Source organism: Orycteropus afer, unplaced genomic scaffold, assembly GCF_000298275.1.
Source record: "Orycteropus afer afer isolate SDZICR_OR568_19922 unplaced genomic scaffold, OryAfe1.0 scaffold00056, whole genome shotgun sequence".
NCBI lineage: Eukaryota > Metazoa > Chordata > Mammalia > Tubulidentata > Orycteropodidae > Orycteropus > Orycteropus afer.
In genome coordinates this window covers 6,272,108-6,295,086 of record NW_006921643.1, presented here as the reverse complement: position 1 = coordinate 6,295,086, position 22,979 = coordinate 6,272,108, and the positions used below count along the sequence as shown (strand labels likewise).

Below are 22,979 nucleotides of genomic sequence, written 5' to 3'. Positions count from 1 at the left end.
CATGGTAGTTTGGACATTTGGGACATCTTTGACCTCCGCCTCATGGGGACCAGCCTCGTGCTGATCTTTCTAAGAGAAATTGTTCAAGCAGTTACCTTAGGGAAGTTGCATAAAATCATTATGTATTAGTTTCCCTATCTCTAGGAATGTGTTTAATACTTCTTATTACACAGGACCTGTGATGATGAGTAGAGATAATATAAGAGCTAAGCAAAATATCTAGTATTCAATAACTTAATAAACATTTATACCTTCTTTCAAAAACTTCTTACAATAGCATGATTCTAGTTTATGAGAGGCATCTGGGAAGAATAAGGAAAGGTAGAGAAAGACTCCTGAATGAGACATAGACAAAAAATGATGGGGTGAGGGTGAGGACAATACATACATTAACTGGTGATCAATAGTATTTGACTCAGGGAAGAGGTCAGCTTTCATGGTTGGCTTGTATATTAGTTCAAAGTCTAAACAACCATCCAAACCATGAAAAATCTAGTTTAAGAAATGGTGTCAATTAATTGAAAGGAAAAATTGAGTCTGGTTTGTATTTCAATTAATGTCAATAGTAAAGGCTCAATTTCACCCATACTACAATAAGAAAACAAGAAAAAACAGTGAGTGCGCAAAAAGACTGATAGTGTAGCTAAATATTTTATTTTCCTTTACACATTAGTTCTCTATATATTAAGCTTTAAACAATAAATCAGAGCTGGAAAAAGAGAAAAACTATTATTTGTAAAGAACATATAAAGGGTTACATCTATCTAGATCAATTTTTTTCTGGTACATTCTTACTTTGCTCTTTACAATTACAAATATTTTATGTAAAAATATAGTTATCCTGAGGAGCTCCGGTAGCGTAGTGCCTAAGGCACTGGACTGCTAACCAGAAGGCTGGTGGTTCAAACCCACCAGCCACTCCTTGGAAGGAAGGTTGGGCAATCTACTTCCGTAGTGATACCACCTCAGAAACCCAAGGAGGGTTCCATATGAGTCAAGTTTGACTCGACGGCACATAACAACAATAACACTTGTTAGCAGAAACAAAGAGAAATTAACTTCTCTCTTCCAGAAGCCAAAAACTAATGGAGAGAGGTCAATGACAAGTCTTATGGTCACTAAGCAAACATAACAATAGGAACTCTTTTTAAAAGTGACATTTTTTTTTGAGATTTAGGAGCTTAAGAAGAACAGTTAAATTGTGGAACTGACATTTCACTTTTGTAGAAATTTAAAATTAAGGCTAATTGTGGAAGTTAAGAAAGCAGAAAATCAAAGACACATAGAAATAATTAGTTCAGAGGATTAATAGACCACACGAACCTCAGTCTTCACAAATCTGAGACCAAAAGAACTAAATGGTGCCCATCTACCACTACCAGCGGCTCTGAAAGGGATTCTAATAGAAGGTCCTGGATAGAATGGGAGTAATATGTGGAACAAAATTCAAAATCATAAAACAGACAGGCTTAGTGGTCTCATAGAGACTGATAGAATCCTCAAGACTAAGTCCCTTAGTTGAAACCACCCCCATAGCTCATCTTTCAGCCAAATAATAGACAGGCTTATAACATGAACAATAACACCAGGGAGGTACGCACTCATTAGAACAATCAACCATACAAGATCAAAAGGACAGCATTTGCCCAAGGGTAAGCTCTGGTAGCATTGTGGCTAAGGCACTTGACTGCTAACCAGAAGGCTGGAGGTTCAAACCCACCAGCCAGTCCTCAGAAAGAAGATGGGGCAATCTACTTCCGTAGTGATACTTGCCTTGGAAACCCAAGGAGGGGTCACTATGAGTCGGGTCCGACTCGACGGCACATAACAACAACAACAACAACAACAAAGCATAAGGCAAGAAGAAACAGGTAAGAAGGATGAATGGAAAAGGGAAACACGGAGAAAGTGGGAAGATAATGGTTACATTATAGGGATTACACTGAATGTCACAAAACAAAATGTGCACGAATTGCTGAATGGAAAACCATTTTGTTCTATAAATTTTTACCCAAATCACAATAAAGAGTTATATATAAATAAAATAAAGCTAAGAAAGCAATATATAAGTCTTTCTAAAATACAATTTTAAAGGCACATACCGGCAGCCAGCAAATATTTAACCAACTCCAGGTGTCCCTCCTGAGCAGCCTCCATTAGAGGCGTTGAACAGCCAAGTTCTATATCAGCCCCTGCTTTAATAAGGAAGTCTGCAACTTCAGAAAATCCTCCACAGCAAGCCAAGGTAAGAGCAGTTTCTTGGGTCTCTTCTGTCTGGGCATTTATATTTGCTCCTGGGAAAAAATAAAAAATACATAAAACTAATCGGCAAAAAAAGGGTTATGATAAACTTATTATTGTCCTGAATTACGATAATTATCTCTATCTTCTCTCTTTCTGTGGTTCCTCCCAGGGTATTAAAAATTTACCATCAATGCAAAAAAAAATTTTTTTTCTTCAGCTACAGTAAACTGCATTACAGCATTGATAGCAACACAAAACAGTCAAAAGAAACTAATTTTTTTTTTTTTTTAAAGCAGTAAAACTGCTATACCTTGTGCTAGGAGTAGTGCCACCATCTCTTCATGTCCTTCCCGAGCAGCTTCCATCAACGGAGTATACCCTTCATCATTAACTTCTTCAAGATTTGCTCCTCTTTCAATAAGTAGAGCTGCCAATTCAACGTGTCCTCCACAGGCAGCTAGCGTTAATGGAGACTCGAATGAATCTGCAGGCATGTTCACTTGAGCACCACTATCCAAAAGCAAACGTGCTACCTCTACATGTCCATCCTGCAGGTTTTCAGAAGTAAAGTAAGAAGAGGAAAAATTTTTCGTTGTTTTGAGATTTTTTTTAAGTGGAAAAAAGAAGCAAGAGATTAGAGAAAGGCAGAAAGGAGGAAAGAAAAGGGAGAAAGAAGTTTCAGCTTAGATGTATATATATATTATCATGCCCATCTGAGCACTTTCAGATCTGCCTTATCAAAAGTCCATTCAAATTATTTTATCTTATTTTTGAGCAACCCCAAAACTGTCTATGATAATCAGACTTAGTGACATACAGTTACAATTCTAAACAATTATGAATGTTCATGTTCTCTGAAGTTCGAAAACTTGTTCAATCTACAAGTAAAGAATACCTCAAAATAATTACTGTTTATACTCTTGCCAGGTCAAATATAGCCATACCCTCCAATTTAGTTCATGTTTAAATGCAGAAACAGTATTAGCTCTATTTTAGAAAAAAGGCTTGACAGAAAAATAACAACAAATTCTGTGAAGTCATTACCACTTGGGATTAAGTCACCAAGGTAAAGCCCTGTGGAGTGATACTACCCTGTATTTTTCCTCTTTACAACAGTTTGTTGCAATCAGGTAAATAATTTTAGAAAGATGTAAAATCAAGATCTTATTAATTTATAAATAATTTTCCATGGGTGCATCTGCATGGATGGTAAGGCAATAAACAATAAGACATTCTAATGCAAAGTATCCATTCTATCCCTTTATTACCATAAATAACCTTTTACTTTCAAATGCTTGACTTCCAACTTTGATGTAAGCCTGAACTCTTGCTGTGGTATATAAAATCAAAGACTATGTTATTCTGTATTTCAAAAATGGACAAAATATGCTAATGAAAAGTGAAAAATTAGTACAAAAATAGTATTTTATAAGGTTGACAATTCTTAATTATAAGAAATCTTAATTAAATGTTAAGATTTCAGCATCCATTAAGAGTTTCATTATACTGAACTAAATGACTAGCCCAGCATTAATCACTTTTGACATGACACAGAAATTAGTTTTAGTAATACTTCAAATATATGCAAAATTAAATATATTTTAACCAAATTATTATATTTAATTATTTAGTGTTTGAAACATCTATTTGAAAAGAAAATAAGGATTTGTAAATGCCAATAGATCAGGGAACTGCTATTGTACCTAATTCCTTCAAGTTCCCAAGAAATTTTTACTTGAATTCATTTTTAAAAATTCTTTATAGTTTATAGGTTCTGCTAACCTATTTTCAGTATCTACCTTAAGAAAGTAATTATGCTAGGAACTTTCTAATGTTAACAAAATTATTTTTACCAGAGGGAAAAAGAATAACTCAATCTTAAAAGTCTAACATCCATTCACATTAGGAAAAAAAATTTTTTTAATTGCAAGGCTCGGTATTTGTCATGGAGGAGTAGCTGGTATTGGAGTTACAGTTCTACCACAACACCTATAAAACCTGGGGAAAAAATACAAAGGAACTGTTTGGTGGCATTGGGAAGCAAACAAACCATGGCCATGATCATTGAAAGATTCACTCCAGCCTTTTCCCCTGTGGGCATCTTTCAAATCATGGCCCAGGGAAAGAGAGTATAAACAAAGAGTGGCCATCTTGGTGGGCAAAGGAAACAAAAATCAGAATATGGGCCAGCTAAGATGGCTTGGGAATGTGGTAAGGTACCAGAGAAAAAGAAAACACAGAGAAGGAGCCCCAAATATCTCTATAAAATTCCCCTCATATAATTGGACAACTTCTGAGTTGAGTATGCCAAAGATGAGACTCCAGGATGCTAAGCAGAGAATAGCTGCTGATAGGCTAGAGACCTTGGGAATTCAGGCTCAGCCAGAGTAGAGTTACTTTGGTGAATACCCCAGGCTTCCAGCTGAGATAGCGGAATGCCACCCTCCAAAGAGTAAGGACCACACCTAAGGGGTAAGGGAGGGCAAAGCTTGAATCTAGTCTCAACAGCATCAAAGTGATTGACTAGCATTTTAGCTGCCTGCCAAAACAAAATTTAACATTCTTAAGCAGAGGACTCCATAATAAAGAACCACTAATATGTATCATAAGGCACTCTGGTGGCATATTGCCTAAGGCATTTGACTGCTAACCAGAAGGTTGGCAGTTCAAACCCACCAGGCACTCTGTGGAAGGACTGGGCAATCTACTTCCGTAAAGATTTACTGCCTCAGAAACCCAAAGGGGGTTGCTCTGAGTTGGAATTGACTCAATGGCAGTGGGTTTGGTTTGAGTGCTAATATGTGTATCATCCACAATGTATGACTTGTGATAAAAAAATTGCTAGACAATATGAAGAAGAAAAAGTGATACTCAATAGATAAAATAATCAAATAAAGCAGACTCAAGAGTGAATCAAATAGCATAAAAGGATTTCAAAATAACTACTAATAATATTGTAGTTATATTAAAGAAACTAATATTATAGTTACATTAAAGAAAATGGATGAAAAAGTAAATTTCAATGTAGAATGAGAACATGAAAACATCAGGTCATATTAAATGTAAATGCTCTAAATAAATCAATTAAAAAACAGCAGTTGGTAAAATGGATTATAAACTGTAACACAAATATATGCTGTCTATAAGAAACTCACTTCAAATATATTGATGTAGGTAGGTTGAAAGTAAAAGGATGAAAAAGATGCATCATTAATCAAAGGACAGTAGTAGTATTTATATTAATGTCAGATAAAGAAGACTTTACAGCAAAAATTACTAGAGACAGGGCTGTACTTTATATAGTAATAAAATGGCCAATCTGCCAATAAAACATGTTGTTGTTGTTTGCCATTGAGTCAGACCCAACTCATAGCGACCCCTCCTTGAGTTTCCGAGGCAGTATCACTACAGAAGTAGATTGCCCCATCTTCCTTCTGAGGAGTGGCTGGTGGGTTTGAACCGCCAGCCGTCTGGTTAGCAGGCAAGTGTCTTAGCCACTATACTACCAGAGCTCTAATAAAACATAGCAATTCTAAAAATTCATATGCATAAAACATCAGAGCTCCGAAATATGTGAAACAAAATCTGATATAAATGAAAGGAGAAACAGACAAATCCACAATTACACTGGGAGATTTCAATACCCCTCCCTCAACAACTGTTAGAACTAGACAGAAAATTAGAAAGGATATAGAAGCATAAACAAAATCACCAATTAGTAGGCTCTAACTGACATTTATAGAACACTCTACCCAACATCAGTAGAATATATATTCTTTTTAAGTGCTCATGGAACATATACCAATATAGATCACACCTTGATCATGAAACAAACTTTAATTATTTATTTATAAACAAATAAACAAACCTGAAATGATAATGTGTTCACTGACCACACTGAAATCAAACTAGGAATCAATAATAGAAAGATGAGAAAAATCTCTAAAAACTTAAAAACTAAACACAGACTTCCGGTAAGATGGCAGAATAGACAGACAAGCTACACAGACTCTCTTCAACAAAGAAAAGAGAAACCGATTGACACAGATACAGAAGATAATCCTGGAGCCCTGAGCTTTGAAAGGAAGGATACAGAAGTGGATTAAATACCTGGATGAAAACAGTGAATAAGGAGACAAACAGAGTTGCAAACTGTCAGCTATCCTGACAGCATGGACAGTATGAATATTTACAAGGAGTATTAGGACCTAAGGAGCTCTGGTAGCGTACTGCCTATGGCACTTGACTGCTAACCAGAAGGCTGGTGGTTCAAACCCACCAGCCACTACTCAGAAGGTTGGGCAATCTACTACCATAGTGATACCACTTCAGAAACCCAAGGAGGGCCTGCTATGGTTCAGGTCCGACTCAATAGCACATAACAACAAACAATAGCAACAACAACAACATTAAGACCTGAGCAGTAACTAAAAATCAGCCCTGCTCACCAATGGCTGCATGGACAACTGCACTGGTGGATGACAACTAAAAAGGAAAACAGCAAAGAAGGAAACAAACTGAGCTGTGAACTCTGGGCTGTCCAGCCAAGCACAGCCATTTTGAATGTTTATAAGCAGTTGGCTATTTTGGATATTTAAAGCGGCACTGTTCAGATCCCAGTGACCTAAGAATAGACTTTGCTTGCCAAGGACAGCATAGCACAGCACAGCATAGGCAAACACATTGGAGGCTGACGAATGGAAAGGTAGTTTTTTTTATTGCTGTTTTTGTCTGAGTGGGAGACAGCCACTATGCCCATATGACCCAACCATACCTGCACCTCCTGCTGCCCCACCTACTGAGTGAGGGCTACCACTTGCTTCTGCACTAACTGGTCAACAACAGACAACAGCCAATATGAGCCCGAACTCACCCTTAACTGTTCAACAGCTAACAGAGATCAGTGCACCCACTCTCATTCTCTATCACACCCACCAGAAGACAGGTGGTGCATGCATAAGTGATGCCAACTAGTGAATAGAGGAGCGTAGTACCCTGCTTACTCATATATATCAAAACAAAACAAAGGAAAACAAATTCTCAGGACAATCACACCAACACACAATCACCTATTAAATATAAATACAATGTCACAATGTCTCAGAGACAATAGAACATCACAGTCCACACAAAGAAGCAAGATAAAGTAGTAGAAACAAGGGACCCAGATACACACCCAGAAAACATCCCTGAGGAAGGAGGAACAATGAACTCTCTGATAAGGAATTCAAAAGAATTATATTTAGATACCTTCAACAGATTGAGAGATAGATCGAGAAAAACACTGACAAAATTAAGGAAAACACAGACAAAACCCTGGAACGATTTGAGAAGACAATACAAGAACAAAATGACAAAATAAATGAAAAATTAAAATGATACAAAATCTACAGATAGAAATCCAGAAGATTAAAACTGAAAATTCACAAATATATAACACATTGAACAGGCAAAGGAATAGAATCAAATCAACTGAAGACAGAATTAGTGAAATAAAGACAAATACCTCAATACTACTTTGGTAAGGGATCAATCAGAAAAAAAGAGAAAAAAAAAAAAAATGAAGAAAGCTGAACATTCATGTGAGATACCATCAAGAGGATTAACCTATGTGTAACTGGAATTCCAGAACAGGAAGAGACAAATAAAACCACAGAGAAAATTGTCAAAGATTTCTTGGAAGATATTTTCCTGATATGACAAAAGACAAGAATATATCCATTCAAGAAGTTCAATGAACCCCAAACAGACTAGACCCTAAAAGAAAATCACCAAGACATCATAATCAAATTCACCAAAACCAAAGACAAAGAAAGAATGCTGAAAGCAGCATGGGAAAAACGAAAAGTTATCTACAGAGAAAGGGCAACCAATAATACTAAGCTCTGATTTCTTGACAGAAACCATGCAGGTGAGAAGGCACTAGGATAGTGTATCTAGAACCCTGAAAGAAAAAAATTTCCATCTAAGAATTATATAACTAGCAAAATTGTTCCTCAAATATGATGGTGAAGTTAGGACATTTCCAGATAAGCAGAAATTAAGGGAATTTGTTAAAACCAGACCAACCTTAAAAATTAAACAACATACATGGAAATAATGCCATGTGTCAAAAAAAGTCTCATGTGAATTAAAAAAAATAAATAAGCCGAATGAAAATGAAAATACTAGAAACAACTAAAACAATGCTGAGAGGGAAACTTATAGTACTAATGCATACTATGGAGCTCTGGTAGCGTAGTGCCTAAGGCACTTGACTGCTGACCAGAAGGCTGGTGGTGCACACCCACCAGCCACTCCTTGGAAGGAAGGTTGGGCAATCTACTTCTGTAGTGATACCACCTCGGAAACCCAAGGATGGGTTGCTATGAGTCGGGTCCTACTTGATAGCACATAACAACAACAACAACAATGCATGCTATTAGAAAAGAGGGGAAGTCTCAAATCATAATCTAAGCTTCTATTTCAAGAACCTAAAAAAGAAAAGAAAAATAAATCTAAAACAAGGAAAAAGAAAGAAATAATAAAGATTACAGCAGAAATAAATAAAATAGAAAAATTAGCAAAAAGTTAGGTTTTTGAAAATAACAAAATGGATAAAACTGTACCTAGACTGACCAGGAAAAAAAAAAAAGAAGACTCATACTACTAAAATCAGGACCGAAAGAGGGGCCATTAATATTGACCGAACCAAAATAAAAAGAATTATAATGGAGTATTATGGACAATGGTATGCCAACAAATTAGATAACCTAGAGGAAGCAGAAAACTTCTAGAAAAACACGAACTACCAAAACTGACCCAAAAAGAAGTAGAAAATATGCATAAACCTATAACAAAGAGATGGAAATTAGTAATTAAAAAAAACCTTCTCATCCAGCAATTCTATTCTTAAATACATACCCAACAGAAACAATCACTTTTTTCAACCAGAAGACATATACAATAATTTTCATAGAAGCTTTATTTGTAATAGCCAATGACTGGAAACTATGTAAGTGTCCATTCAACAGTAGGCTGGATAAATAGTATATTCATACTATGGAATACTACATAAAAATGAAAAGCTACTGAAAAAATGGAACATGGATGATTTTCACACAAGCAACACTGAGTAAAAGAAGTCAGACACAAACAAATACTTATTGTATTATCCTACTCACAAGAAGGTCAAAAACAGGCAAAACTAATCTATGGTGTAGAATCATAGTTACTTTTGAAAGGTGGATAGTAACTAAAAGGGAACATGGGAGCTTTCTGGGATACTATATCTTGACCTGGTTCTTCTATATAGATAGACAGATAGATGGACACATCTATCTATCTATATACATATATAAAATCAAGCCATATACTTAAGATTTGGTAGTTTACTATATGTAAAGTTATAACCAATTTAAAAGCATTATATTTTATCCAATATTTCTAGGAGTATTAGAAAGTAGGTATTTAAAAACATATTCCTGATTTACTCAGTAGTCAGTTATTTAGGAGAATCATTAAAACAAAATGTATTAAGTCTTTCTATTGCAATCTGTTTGTACATACTGTTAGCTCAGACTTTTATCCTATTTTGTACTCTACTGATTACCTTGAAATACTGGTATATACTCAGTAGAACAAGGACATCTTGCTCAGAAATACAGTAATACAGATGTGGTTTGAGAATTTTTTATATTAAGAAGGATAACATTTTTTAGGAGTTGTGCAAAGATGGCTGCAAATTCTTTGTCACATTCTCTCTCTTATCTAGAGATGAAGTTTACTTCCCCTCTCTTTGAATCTGGGCTATACTGTGACTGCTTCAACCTATAGAAAACAGGAGAAATGATGTGCAACCTTTCACCTCTCTCTTGGAATGTTAATCCTTGAGATCCAGCTACCTTTAAAGAAGCCCAAGACAGCCACATGGAGAAACCACCCATGTATCAGAGAGATTCCAGCCTTCTAACCACCCATACCAAAGTGCCAGATAGGTAAATTAAGCTATCTTGGATATTCCAACCAGCCCCTATCTGACTGCATGAAATATGCATGAAAGACTCCTCCACCAAGAGAGACCAAAAGAAAAACCACCCAGTCAGTTCACAGAATCATGAGATAATAAGTGGTTGTTGTTACAGTAAGCAATAACAAGTTTTAGAGGGTTTGATACTCAGCAGTAGACAACAAAATAAAAATTAACTGAAGTAATGATGTGTTTACTTAACCATATCTCAAAAAAATATTTGCACTTCCAGGTAATCTCCTTCCCACTAAAAACTCACAATGACAAAAAGAACACTTACATGTCCACCAAACACATGAAAAGATGCTCAGTCATTAGCCATTGTTGTTGTTGTTATCTGCCGTCGAGTCAAACCCGACTCATAGCGACCCCTCCTTGGGTTTCCGAGGCAGTATCACTACGGAAGTAGGATTGCCCAACCTTCCTTCCGAGGAGTGGCTGGTGGGTTTGAACCGCCAGCCCTCTGGTTAGCAGGCAAGTCTCTTAGCCACTATGCTACCAGAGCTCCCTATATGCCATTAGAGAGATGCAAATAAAAACCATAATAAGATGCCATTTATTCCCATTAGGAGAGCTAAGATTGGGGGGGGGGGGAGGACCTACATAGAAATTAATTAATGTTGGTGAAGATGTGGGGAAATTGCAACCTTTATCCATTGCTGGTGAGAATGCAAAATGGTACAGCCATTGTGGAAAACAATTTGATGGTTCCTCAAAAAACTAAAAATAGAACTACCATATGACACAGCAATTCCACACCCAGGTATACACCCCAAAGACTTGAAAACAGAGACTCAAAAAAATACTTGTATACCAGTGTTTACTGCAGCACTATTCATAAGAACCAAAAGGTAAAAAACAACCTAAATGACCATCAACAGATGAGTGGATCAACAAAATGTAGTACATACATTCAATGGAATACTACTCAGCAAGGAGGAGAAATGAAGTCTTAATACATGCTACAGTATGGCTGGAGTTTGAGGACATTATGCTGAGTAAAATAAGCCAATCATGAAAGGACAAATATTGTAAGACCTTACTTACAAAAAAGATTAAGAAATGGCAAATGTATAGGGATCAAAGTTTATTAGTAGTTACCAGGGGTGTATGTGGGGGGGATTAATGGTGATGGAGAAGCCGCATTGATAAAGGATATTTAGAGTAGGGTTGTATACCCAATTACTGTAACTGCTGACAATAAATTATATACCTGTAAAAAGTTGAACTGGCAATAGTTATATGATAGATTTATGATAGCTATATGATAGATTTATAACAATGACAAAAAAAAAAAAAAAAAAGCAGCTGATGGGGCTGCTCATGTACAACCAAATATCTCATGGGATTTGATTCCTTGGTTTGGAGGGTTAGAGTCATAGTTTCATGGACATGCCAGTTAACTGGCATAATAACGTGTTTAGTGCTTCTGTTCTACCTCCTATTCGCTGCATAGTGTCTGGAGTTTTAAAAGCTCACAAGCAGCCATTCAAGGCATAACAATTGGTCTATATTCACCTGGAGCAACAGAGGAAGGAGAGTCAGGAATAGGAGGAGGATATGGAATGTGTGGCTAATTGCCTCCATGTACAACTGCTTCTTTTGCCATGACACAAGAAGACCTGGATGGAGTCCGGCCACCTTTACTGAACATTTTGATCAAAGAATCCATAGAAGAATCCTGATCAAAAGGGGGGAAATGAAAAACAGAATTTCAAATTCTCATGGACTCTAGATTTTCTAGAGCCATGAGGGTGCAAGAACCTTGGCAACTATTGCCTTGAGATAATTTTTAAATTTTAAACCAAAAATATCTCCTAAAGTCTTCTTAACAGTTTAGCTTAACAAGTAAAAAAGGTCTGCCTTGAGCATTATGCTCTTTTAAAAAGTATTTATATGGGATCAAATTGACAATAACAACTTGAAAGATTAGACAGGAACCTTAGTGGGCAGTTGAGTTGATGTTAATGAAGGGAGAACAACTCAGAAAAGGAGGGTGAGAATGGCTGCACATCTCAAAGAATGTGATCAATGTCACTAAATTTACATGTAGAAACTGTTCAACTGGTGTATGTTTTGTTGCATATATTCTCAACAACAACAAAACTCAATGCTCTGAACATTTCTCTGTATTTGATGAATCCTTTATCCATACACATATATGCATAATACCTATGAGCTTACAGAAGAGGTAGAAGAAAAATGGTTTTGGGGTTGATCTATATATGACCCAATATGTTGGAAATATTTTTGGAATGCAGCATTATTTTATCAAGGCTTACATTTGCTATATAATATCAATTTAAATAATTATATCTATTTAAAAAATTTTGTGTTGTCAACAGAAATTTTTGTTAGGTATGTTTCAACTATTAGTATATATAAATTAGCCATTATTTGTACATATAAAATATTTCCTCTTTACTGTCAACATTTTTCTGAAGTTTTAAATACTGCCATTTGAAGATGAGGCTTAAGAGTCAGCAAAAACACTGAGCTGAAAAAAAAAAAGACCTAGACTTAGGCAGACCCACCATGTACTCTTGCACCATCTACAAAATTGATTGTGGTGGCCTCAGAACTCCACTCAGAAATCCACTATTATTTAACTGCATGATTTGGGGCAAGATGCCTCAAATTCTTTGTTTCTCAGTTCTTTCAGTTATAAATTGAAGGATCTTACCTAAACTTCCAGCTTTAATATTTTGGTGACAGCATTAAATGTGATCCTTCTCTTGGAAGAGAATAATGAGAGCACTAGTGGTGAAAGTGGTGAAAGTGGTCAGCTGCTAACTGAAAGGTCAGTGGTTCTAACCCACCAGTCACTCTGTGAGTGAAAGATGTGGCAATCTGTTTCCGTAAAGACTGCAGCCTAGGAAACCCTACAGGGCAGTTCTACTCTGTCCTATAGAGGTGCTACAAGTCATAATTGACTTGATGGCAATGGGTTTGGGTTTTTTTTTGTATTCTTTTTGATATAAAATGCTTGAATTAAAAATCTAATTCTAGATTATCCTCAAAAGACATAATTAAATATTTATAGGCTATCTGTAGGATATTTTAACCAATTTTGGATGTCAATTTGCTTTTAACATGAAGCCATAGAAACATTAGCAATGTAAGTCTACTATCTTCAAAGTTAAAGTGCTATCAATCATAACTCTAAAGCCAAAGACATTACTTTAGGATTAAATATTACTGTTCTCTCCCAAAAACAAAGATACTCAGCATAAACTGTGCTTAATTTAGAATCAGGTGCAGAAATTATACAAACTAAATTCTAATTAATTATTCTCAAAGGCTTAACATAAAATCTTCCCATAAAATCTCAAGTGAATGCCATTTAAAATTACCATGCAAGCTTCCATTAAGGCAGTGTGCATCTCATCTGTTTTGTGCTCTTGATCTGCACCAGCAGCAAGTAGAAAGCGAACCATATCCAAATGGCCTTCAAAAAAAGGATACAATTTTTTAAACTATATTTCCAAAGAAATTGGTATTAATACATAAGGATGAAAATGGTGTATCTTTTTGTTCCAGATGCCTATACGAAAATTTATGAGAATTTATTTTGCATTTAAGAAAGAAATCAATGATTTTTTTTTTTAAATACAACCCAAAGTAACTAGCAGATTCTCTTCAAAGCCTCATTATCTAGGTTTTAAACACTGAATTAGTCCAAAGCACATCATTTAAATTAAGTAAAGGAACAATACTACTTCTTTAATATATAGAAACTATGTATCAAATCAAAATACTGAAGTCAAATAGTATGTCAGATAAAATACCTTTGGATCATAATTTTCAGAAAAGCAGCTTTAAAATAATAACCATAAACTCACTGGTGCAATGAGCAGGCACAGAAAACATCACTTAAAATAATTACTGATAGATTTAATATGTAAAAAAACTTAATTAGTCAATAAGGAAAAAAAAACCTCCAATAGAAAAATGGGTACAGGACATGAAATGGTGATTCAAAAAAGAGATAGAAATGAATTTTAAACTGATAAGAAGGATATTAAACCTTCCCATTACGAAATGTAAATTAAAATGAGACACCATTTTTTACTATCAAAATGACAAATATTAAAAAGAAAGATAATATCCACTGTTGATAAGGGTATAGCATAGGATAAAGGGCACTCTCAAACACTGCTGGTGAGAGCATATATTGTTTCAACCTTTCAAGAAGGCAATTTGGCAATAAGTATTAAAAGCCTTAAAAATGTCCATACCCTTTGACCCAGCAATTCCACTTCCAGGAATTTATCCTAAGGAAATAATCAAAGATAAGGCAAAGATATCTGCACAAGGATGTTATGACAATGTTTTTAATAATAGTGAAAAACAGGGAACAACTCAAGTGTCCAAAAATAAGCAATTATGGTGCATCCATTTGATACATATAGCAGAGACTGCTAGTTCTCTACCCAGTATCTATTCTCTTTCTAAATAACAGAACTCCAGTTTCATCTGGATGGCAACATATCTGACTAAAAGATTATATTTCCCAGCCTCCCTTGCAGCTATGCATAGCCAGTGTGATGTAAATAGTTCTAGGAAGATTCTTAAAGAGCTTATTAAATTGGAAGGCACTCCTCATTTTGCCCTCCCTTTTTCTCTCCGCCCCCCAGACTATGGATAGCTGCTATCTTAGATTATAAGTAACCTTGAGGATAAAAGCAAAATTCTAGGAACAGAAAAACAGGATTCTGGTATCTTGATTAACAATGGAACTACAATACTAGTTCTGGACTGTCTACCCTCAGACTTCTTTTACATAAAGATAAGAAACTACTCTCTTGTTTGAATCATTATTTATTTGAGTTTTGTGGCCTGTGCAACCAAATCTAATACTAACTGAAAAAATGAAACACTACATGACCATCGGGAATCCCTAGGTGGAGAAAACAGTTAATGTGCTTGGCTGCTAACCAAGGCATAGAAAACATCACTTAGAGGTACTTCAGAAGAGAAATGTGTAATCAACTTCCAAAATATCAGCCATTAAAAATCCTATGGAGCATAATTCTCTAACACGTGTGGTGGGTTCACCATGAGTTGGAATCAAGTCAATCACAACTGGTTAGAGACACTGATGATTCAGTGGTAGAATTTCATCTTCCATTTCGGGAACTGGAATTCAATTCTTGGCTGATACAACTCACGTACAGTCATTGGTCTGTCAGTGTTGCTATGATGCTGAAGAAGGAGCCTTGGTGGCACAAGAGTTAAGTATCTGTCTGCTAACCAAAGGTTGCCAGTTTGAACCCACCCAACAGCTCTAATAGGAAAAGACCTGGCAATCTGTTCCTCATAGATTACAGCCAAGAAAACCCTATGGGGCAGTTCTACTGTCACATGGTATCACTAAGAGTTGGAATCAACTCAACAGCACCAATGATGTTGAACAGGACTCAGTGGAGCTTCCCGACTAAGATGGATTAGAAAGAAAAGCCTGGTGATCTACTTTCAAAAATCAGCCAATGAAAACTTATGGATCCCAATGGTCCAATCAGTAACCAATCATGGGAAATGTATAGAACTGAGTTAGCATTTTGTTCCACAGTACATGGGGTCATCCTGAGTCAGGAGCAGACTCAACAGTAGCCAGCAACAACAACAACAACAATATGACCATCCCAAAAGTCTTGTTGCAAGAATATTTGTTAGATGGGGAAATGTTCATGATATACTAAATAAATTAAATATTAAAAGAAGGAAAATAATTACTGCCAATATAAGTTCATGTGAATGATCAGAATTCCCAGGTGTATAGTAGAGCTGACAAGGGGCAAGGTTATGGTCATTACTTGGTCACAGCCAGCTACCCAGAGAGACCGAGTAGTTGATCCTGCGGGCTTGGGACCATAGTCGCAGGGGACATCAAGCTCAATGGTACAACATACTATACAAAACATTGTTCCACCTACTACTTTGGCGAGTAGCGACTGGGACCTTAAAAGCTAGGAAGCTGCCATCTAGATGCAACAACGGGTCTCTCCTCGTCAAGAAGAAAGAAGAAAACCAAAATTAATGGAAACAATCAGTCCTAGCGACTGGTACACCATCCGATCTGCAACCTATACAACTATGAGACCAGAAGAACTAGATGGTGCCCAGCTACCACTGCCATCCACTTGGAAGGGATGTAGGAGATCCTGCATAAAGAGGGAGAACAATGTGGTACAAAACTCAAAATCATTTGGAGGCAAAAAAAAAAGAAGGTGGGGACCAGGTTTGCTGGTCCAATGGAGCCTGGTGTAACCACTGAGACTATGGCCCCTAGCTGCCCTTCAGGTCTGGAATTGAACCCACACCTGTGGTTTCCAGCCAAACAAAGTACAGGCATGTGAGTTAAACATTTACCTCAAGTAGACACACGCCCTGGAGAGAACAATCATGGGAGAAGGAAGGGCTGCTTATGCACAGGGAGATAGCTCAGGGTGCAGAAGAGTATGAAGGGATGGACACTGGGAGGAGGTAACTATGGGGAGGAAGTGGGAGGGGAGCTGCTGCATTGTAAATTTTGGTCAATGACATGAGACAAAGTATATGTGAACTGCTGTATGAAAAGTGAATTTACTCTGTAAATCTTCACCCAAATCCTAATAAAAAAAAAAATAATAATAATTACTGCCAAGTTGCTTCCAGCTATAATACAATGTTAGTATATGGCTGTTTGTTTTAATGCACATACATGTGTGTGTATTTATTTATTTATAAACATGTTTAGAAAAGCACACTGGAAGTACGCATACTAAAATATTATTTGCAGTGCTTTTTATCTTGAGATGGTAATACTGCCTGTCATTTTTTATTTCTTCTCTTTGTGTTAGTGTGTGTTTTCAAGTTTTCAGTATCAAGTGTGTATTATTATTATTTGAGTATGTACTTTTTAAAATAAATGTTGGAATATAAAACAAAAGTCATTAAATAATGGAAATATTCTGGATCTGTACTAAGGGGTTGGGTTGATTTCATAGTCAAGTGAATACCTTTGAATTAAAATAATAGAGAAACATATATTAGGAAACTGTACTATAGGAAATAGAGGATAAATAGACTTTTTATATACTTTCTTACAAGCCAGATAATTTTATAGCACAGGGAAAACATAAGCAATATAAAATTAACTCAAGTGCCCAACAGTCAGATATCAAAATATAAAAATTATTATGAGAAGAGTATTTACACATATATAGAATACCTTTGTAGCATGCAAGTGTAAGAGCACTTTCTTTAAATTCATTAGAATGAGTGTTGATGCCTGCACCATGATCTAGAAGAACTCTTGCAACTTCCACATGACCTGCACTGGCTGCTTCCATTAAGGGGGTATGTCCATTTTCATTATGATCTTCTATATTTGCACCTTCATTAAGTAGCACTTTGACAATGTCAACAAATCCTCCAGCACAGGCATAAGTTAGTGCAGTGTTTCCTAACAAAGAATAAAAAGAAATATAAAATGACAAAATATATACAATGATGATTATGTGCTCTAGTAATATCTTTTTAATTCCCTTAAATAAACCACTAAACTTATCATCTCAAGTTCTTTTGTTGTTACTGGTTAAAATTATCATCTTAATTTTCTTCTTAAAATATTTTTATAAAGGGAAATATAAGAACCCCAAACAAAAGACCACGTATTGTATGATTCCATTAATATAAACTGTCTATAAAAGGATAATCTATAGTAGCAGAAAGTAGATTAGTGGTTGTCTAAGACAGAAGGTTACTAAAAAAGACACAAAGGAGTCTTTGTGTGTGATGGAACTGTTCTAAAATTTGACTGTGTTGATGGTTGTACAACTTTATAAATTTGCTACAAATAATTAATATATACTTAAAATAGGTGATTTTTATGGTATATAAATTTTACCTCAATAAAGCTATTTATAAAAAGAAGAAACAAAAACATCTAAAAGAATATAATGCTTAGGAATAAATTCAACAAAACTGGTGCAAGACTTTTATACTGAAAACTACAAAATTGTTGAAAAAAATTAAAACATATTCAATCAGAAGACTTTAACACAATCCCTACCAAAATCATTTTTTTTTTTTTTTGCAGAAACTGACAAGCCAATTCTAAAATTCATATGGAAATGTAAAGGATTCAAAATAGCCAAAACAATCTTGGTAGAGAGGAATAATAGAGAATCCACACTCCATGATTTCAGAACTTAATATAAAACTACAGTAATCAAAACAGTGTAGTAATGGCAAAAGGACAGGCATATAGATAAATGGAATAGAACTGACAGTCCAGAAATAAACCAATACATTTATAGTCTATTGACACAAGAGTGTCAAGACAATTCAATGGGGTAAAAGAACAGCCTTTTCAACAAACAGTGCTAGGACAACTGGATATCCACATACAAAAGAATGAAGCTGGACTCCTACATCAAACTCAACACAGAGCACAGATCTTTATGTAAGAGCTAAAACTGTAAAACTCTTAGAAGAAAACATAGGCATAAATTTTCATGACCTTTTTAATGAGGCAACAGGTTCTTGGATATGATACCAAAAGCACAAAGGACAAAAGAAAAAATAAATATTTGCAAATCTTATACTTGATAAGGGACTCATATATAGAATATATAAGAAACTTTCACAACTCAACAATAAAAAGATAAATAACCCAATTTAAATGGGCAAAGGATTTGAACAGACATTTCTCTATATCAAGATATACAAATAAGCCAATGAACACATAAAAGGATGCTCAGCATCATTAGTCATTAGGAAAATACCAATCATAACCAGTATGCGATACCACTTTATACTTAAAAGGATGCCAAAATAAAAGGGAGACACTAACAAGTGCTAAAGCGAACGTGGGGAAATTAGAAATCTCATGCACTACTGATGAGAATGTAAAACGATGCAGCCACTTTGGAAAAATGTATCAGTTTTCCAAAAAGTTAAAAGTAGAGTTACCATATGACCCAGCAATTCCATACAAGGTGAATTCACTCAAGAGAATCAGAAACACACAAAAACCCATACAAGAATGTTCATAGCTACATCATTTGTAATAGACAAAAAACAGAAACATCTTAAATGTCTATCAACTCCTGAATAGATAATAAACAAAACATAGTATATCCACATAATGGAGTATTACTCAGTAACAAAGAAGAATGAAACACTAACACATGTTACAACAAGAATGAACTTTGAAAACATTATGTTAAGTGAAAAAAGCCAGAAATAAAAGGTCACACATTATTCCATTTATATGAAATTCCCATGTCTTAGTCATCTAGTGCTGCTATAACAAAAAGAAATTTATTCTCTCTCAATTCAGGAGGCTAGAAGTTCAAATTCAGAGCACCAGCTCTAGGGGAAGGCTTTCTTGTCCCTTGGTCCTAGGAGGATCCCAGAGCAGAAGTCCTGAGCCCAAAGGATGCGTTCCACTCCCAGCTCTTCTTTCTTGGTAGGAGTAGGTCCCTCTCTCTCTGCTTGCTTCTCTCTCCTTTTTCTCTCTTATAAAATAAAGGTGTTGCAGGCCACACCCCAGGGAAACTCCCCTTACATCAGATCAAGGCTGTGACAGGATTATGGGTGTTGCATCCCATCCTGATTTTCTTACGACTGACTGGCTTATCAGATCACATTATAGGGGATCATTCGATAACTACCACATCACATTAGTACACAGCTGCCAAACCACTGAGAATCATGGCCCAGCCAAGTTGACACCTATTTTTAGGGATACAATTTAATCCATGACAGTCCAGAATAATCAAATTCATAGACATAGAATGTAAATTAGTGGTTGCCATGAGCTGGTGGTGGGGAAGGGGAAGGAAGGGGAATGAGTACAAGTTTCTTGTTAGAATGATAAAAATATTCTGAAATTAGACAGTGGTTGGTGATGGCTGAACAACTGTGAGTATACTAAAAACCAATGAATTGTTCATAAAAGGATGACTTTTATGATACACGAATTATCAATATCAAAAAAGCTGTTTAAAAAATAATAAAACAAAAACAGCAGCTACATTTGGAATGGGTCTGAAAAGGTGAGTGGGATTCCCATAGGTGAGGAAGGGCATTCGCAAGTGTCATGGACTAAACTGTGTCCTCAAAAACTGTGTTGTAAATCCTAACCTCTATGTTGTTGTTGTTGTTATGTGCCGTCGAGTCGGCCCCGACTCATAGCGACCCCTCCTTGGGTTTCCGAGGCAGTATCACTACGGAAGTAGGATTGCCCAACCTTCCTTCCTCTATACCTGTGGTTATAATGCCATTTGGATGGTAGAGATGGTATTTGGGAATGGGTTGTCTTTGTTATGTTAATGAGACAGGAATAGTGTAGGGTATATCTCGAGTCAATGTTTTTTGAGACATAAAGGAGATAAAACAAGCAGCAGAGCAGAGATGAGGGAAGAGAGACGCCAAGCAGAAGAGACAAGGACCTTCTCTAGAGCCAACAGCAAGAGAAAGTCTTCCCCTAGAGCTGACAGTCTGAATTCAGACTTCTAGCCTCCTAAAATGTGAGAAAATAAGTTTGTTTGTTAAAGCCACCCACTTGTGGTACTTCTGCTAAAGCAGTATTAGGTAAGTTAGAATTTGGTTCTGAAAAGTAAGGATGCTGCTCTAACAAAATACCTAAAATGTGGAAGTGGTTTTGGAATTCTGTAATGGGCAGAGGCTAGAAGAGTTTTAAGGTATCTAATAGTAAAAGACATGAAGAGACTAGAGACTGTTGGCAGAATTATGGACATCAAAGGCAGTTCTGGTGAGGGCTCAGAAGAAGTGAGAAGAGACACTGAGAAAGTCTCTACCGTCTTAGAGAATACACAGGGCACCATCAACAGAATGTTGCTAGACAAGTAGACATTAAATGTGCTTCTAGTGAAGCTTTAACAGAAAATAATGAACATGTGATTGGATAATGCTTTTTAAGCAGTGATAAGAACTTGTCTGAATTATGTTCAAATGTTTGGTGGAAGGCAGAACTTATTTGGCTGAAAAGATTTCTAAGCAAGATCTTGGGCCATGTAGTTTCTTTTTGACACTTATAGTAAAAGGTGAGAGGAAAGAGAGGGACTTACAAATGAATTATGCAAAACTAAAATAGAACTTAAAAATTTGAAAAATTATTTTGTACAAACTAAGGACAAACGTCCTAGAATTTTCATCAAGGATGTCGCTACACAGTCTTTTGTTAAAGAGATTAAGCCTATTAACTGCTGGATCTAACCAATTACCACAGCAGAAAACATATCAGCTTAGACTGAAGGGACAGAGATAGGACAAAAAGAAGGAAAACTGTCTCTTAGAATTCTATAGTCTGGAAACAGGCCAATAGAGCTTCATCTGTTGTCCTCAGAGAAAAGAAAAGGACCATCCTTTTCAGTGATCAGCAGGACTGGTGGAAGGAGAACAGGAACCAGGGCTGCCTTCATTTTAGGATGGAATCACAGCCTCCTCACTTTCAAAGGGTGGAGCCGTGGCCTCCTACGTTTCAAAGAGTCATATCTCCACCAACTTGATTCTGGATTGTGGGGTTGCCATGTCCAAAGGCCAAGAGGAATGGAACCACCACTCAAAGCTGAGGGGGCAGGGCTGCAATGCTTAAGGTGCAGGAGAATGGACTCAAAAGGCTAAAGGAGTAGGGTTGTCACTCAGACCAGGAAAATGGGGCCACCCAAAGCTAAGGGCTCAGAGATGCAGTCCCAGTGGGCCTGGAAAGTGGGGCTGAAGCTCAGGGACAAAGGCTTCAGAATACAGAGAATGTAACCAATACTCATAATCTGAAAGGTAGGGACATTACTCAGATGGTCCCAGAGAACAGAAGCTTATTTTCTAATCTTGAGAGCTAATGTAATTTGTTCTGCTGGGTTTGGGACTTGCTTGGTGCCTATTATCCCTTCTTTCCCTCCAATTTCTCCCATTTGTAATGGAAATGCCTACCTGTGCCTGTTCCATCACTGTACTTTGGAAACAGGTAACTTGTATTCTAAATTTTGTAAATCACAGATGAAAAGGAATTTTGCCCCAGGATGGAATATGCCTAAAGTCTAACATATACTTGATTTAGATAATTCAGAAGATGAGATTTTGGACTTGGAGTTGATTTAAGGCTTTTGAGGTGATGTGATGGTAAATGCGTTTTACATGTGAAAAGGACATGAATTTTGGAGGACCAAAGGGTAGAATATTATGGATTGAATTGTGTCCCCCCAAAATATGGGTTGTAAATCCTAATTTCTATACCTGTGATTATAATACCATTTGGGAATGGGTTTTCTTTGCTATGTTACTCAGACAGTATTAATGTAGCATATGCCTTAAATCAATCTCTTTAGAGTACATTTTCTTTCTATACCTGTGATTATAATATGATTTGGGAATGGGTTTTCTTTGCTATGTTACTCAGACAGTATTAATGTAGCATATGCCTTAAATCAATCTCTTTAGAGTACATTTTCTATCTGATACGTATCTTCAACCTACATGTATGATTTGACCCAGAAAGATACATACACATATACACAAACATTCTCAGCATAACTCCTTCAAAAGAAAGCTTTACCCAAAAGGTCATTACCACTTGGTTTGCCACTTGTTTCTTTCCTGATTTAAAAATATATATATATATGTTGTTGTTGTTGTTGTTGTTATGTGCCGTCGAGTCGGCCCCGACTCATAGCGACCCCTCCTTGGGTTTCCGAGGCAGTATCACTACGGAAGTAGG

The 22,979-nt window shown here is 36.2% G+C and overlaps 1 protein-coding gene across 1 annotated transcript in view; it reads right to left on the bottom strand.

Annotated features, from left to right (window-relative positions):
• LOC103195433 (ankyrin repeat and KH domain-containing protein 1) overlaps window positions 1-22,979 on the bottom strand; it is a 173,635-nt gene that overhangs the window by 86,719 nt on the left and 63,937 nt on the right. Inside the window, exons 6-9 of the mRNA XM_042780711.1 lie at window positions 17,466-17,699; window positions 13,606-13,700; window positions 2,555-2,792; window positions 2,103-2,294 (exon numbers count right to left, since the gene is read on the bottom strand). Coding sequence (XP_042636645.1) covers window positions 2,103-2,294; window positions 2,555-2,792; window positions 13,606-13,700; window positions 17,466-17,699 — 759 coding nt within the window. The remainder of the gene's footprint in view (window positions 1-2,102; window positions 2,295-2,554; window positions 2,793-13,605; window positions 13,701-17,465; window positions 17,700-22,979) is intronic.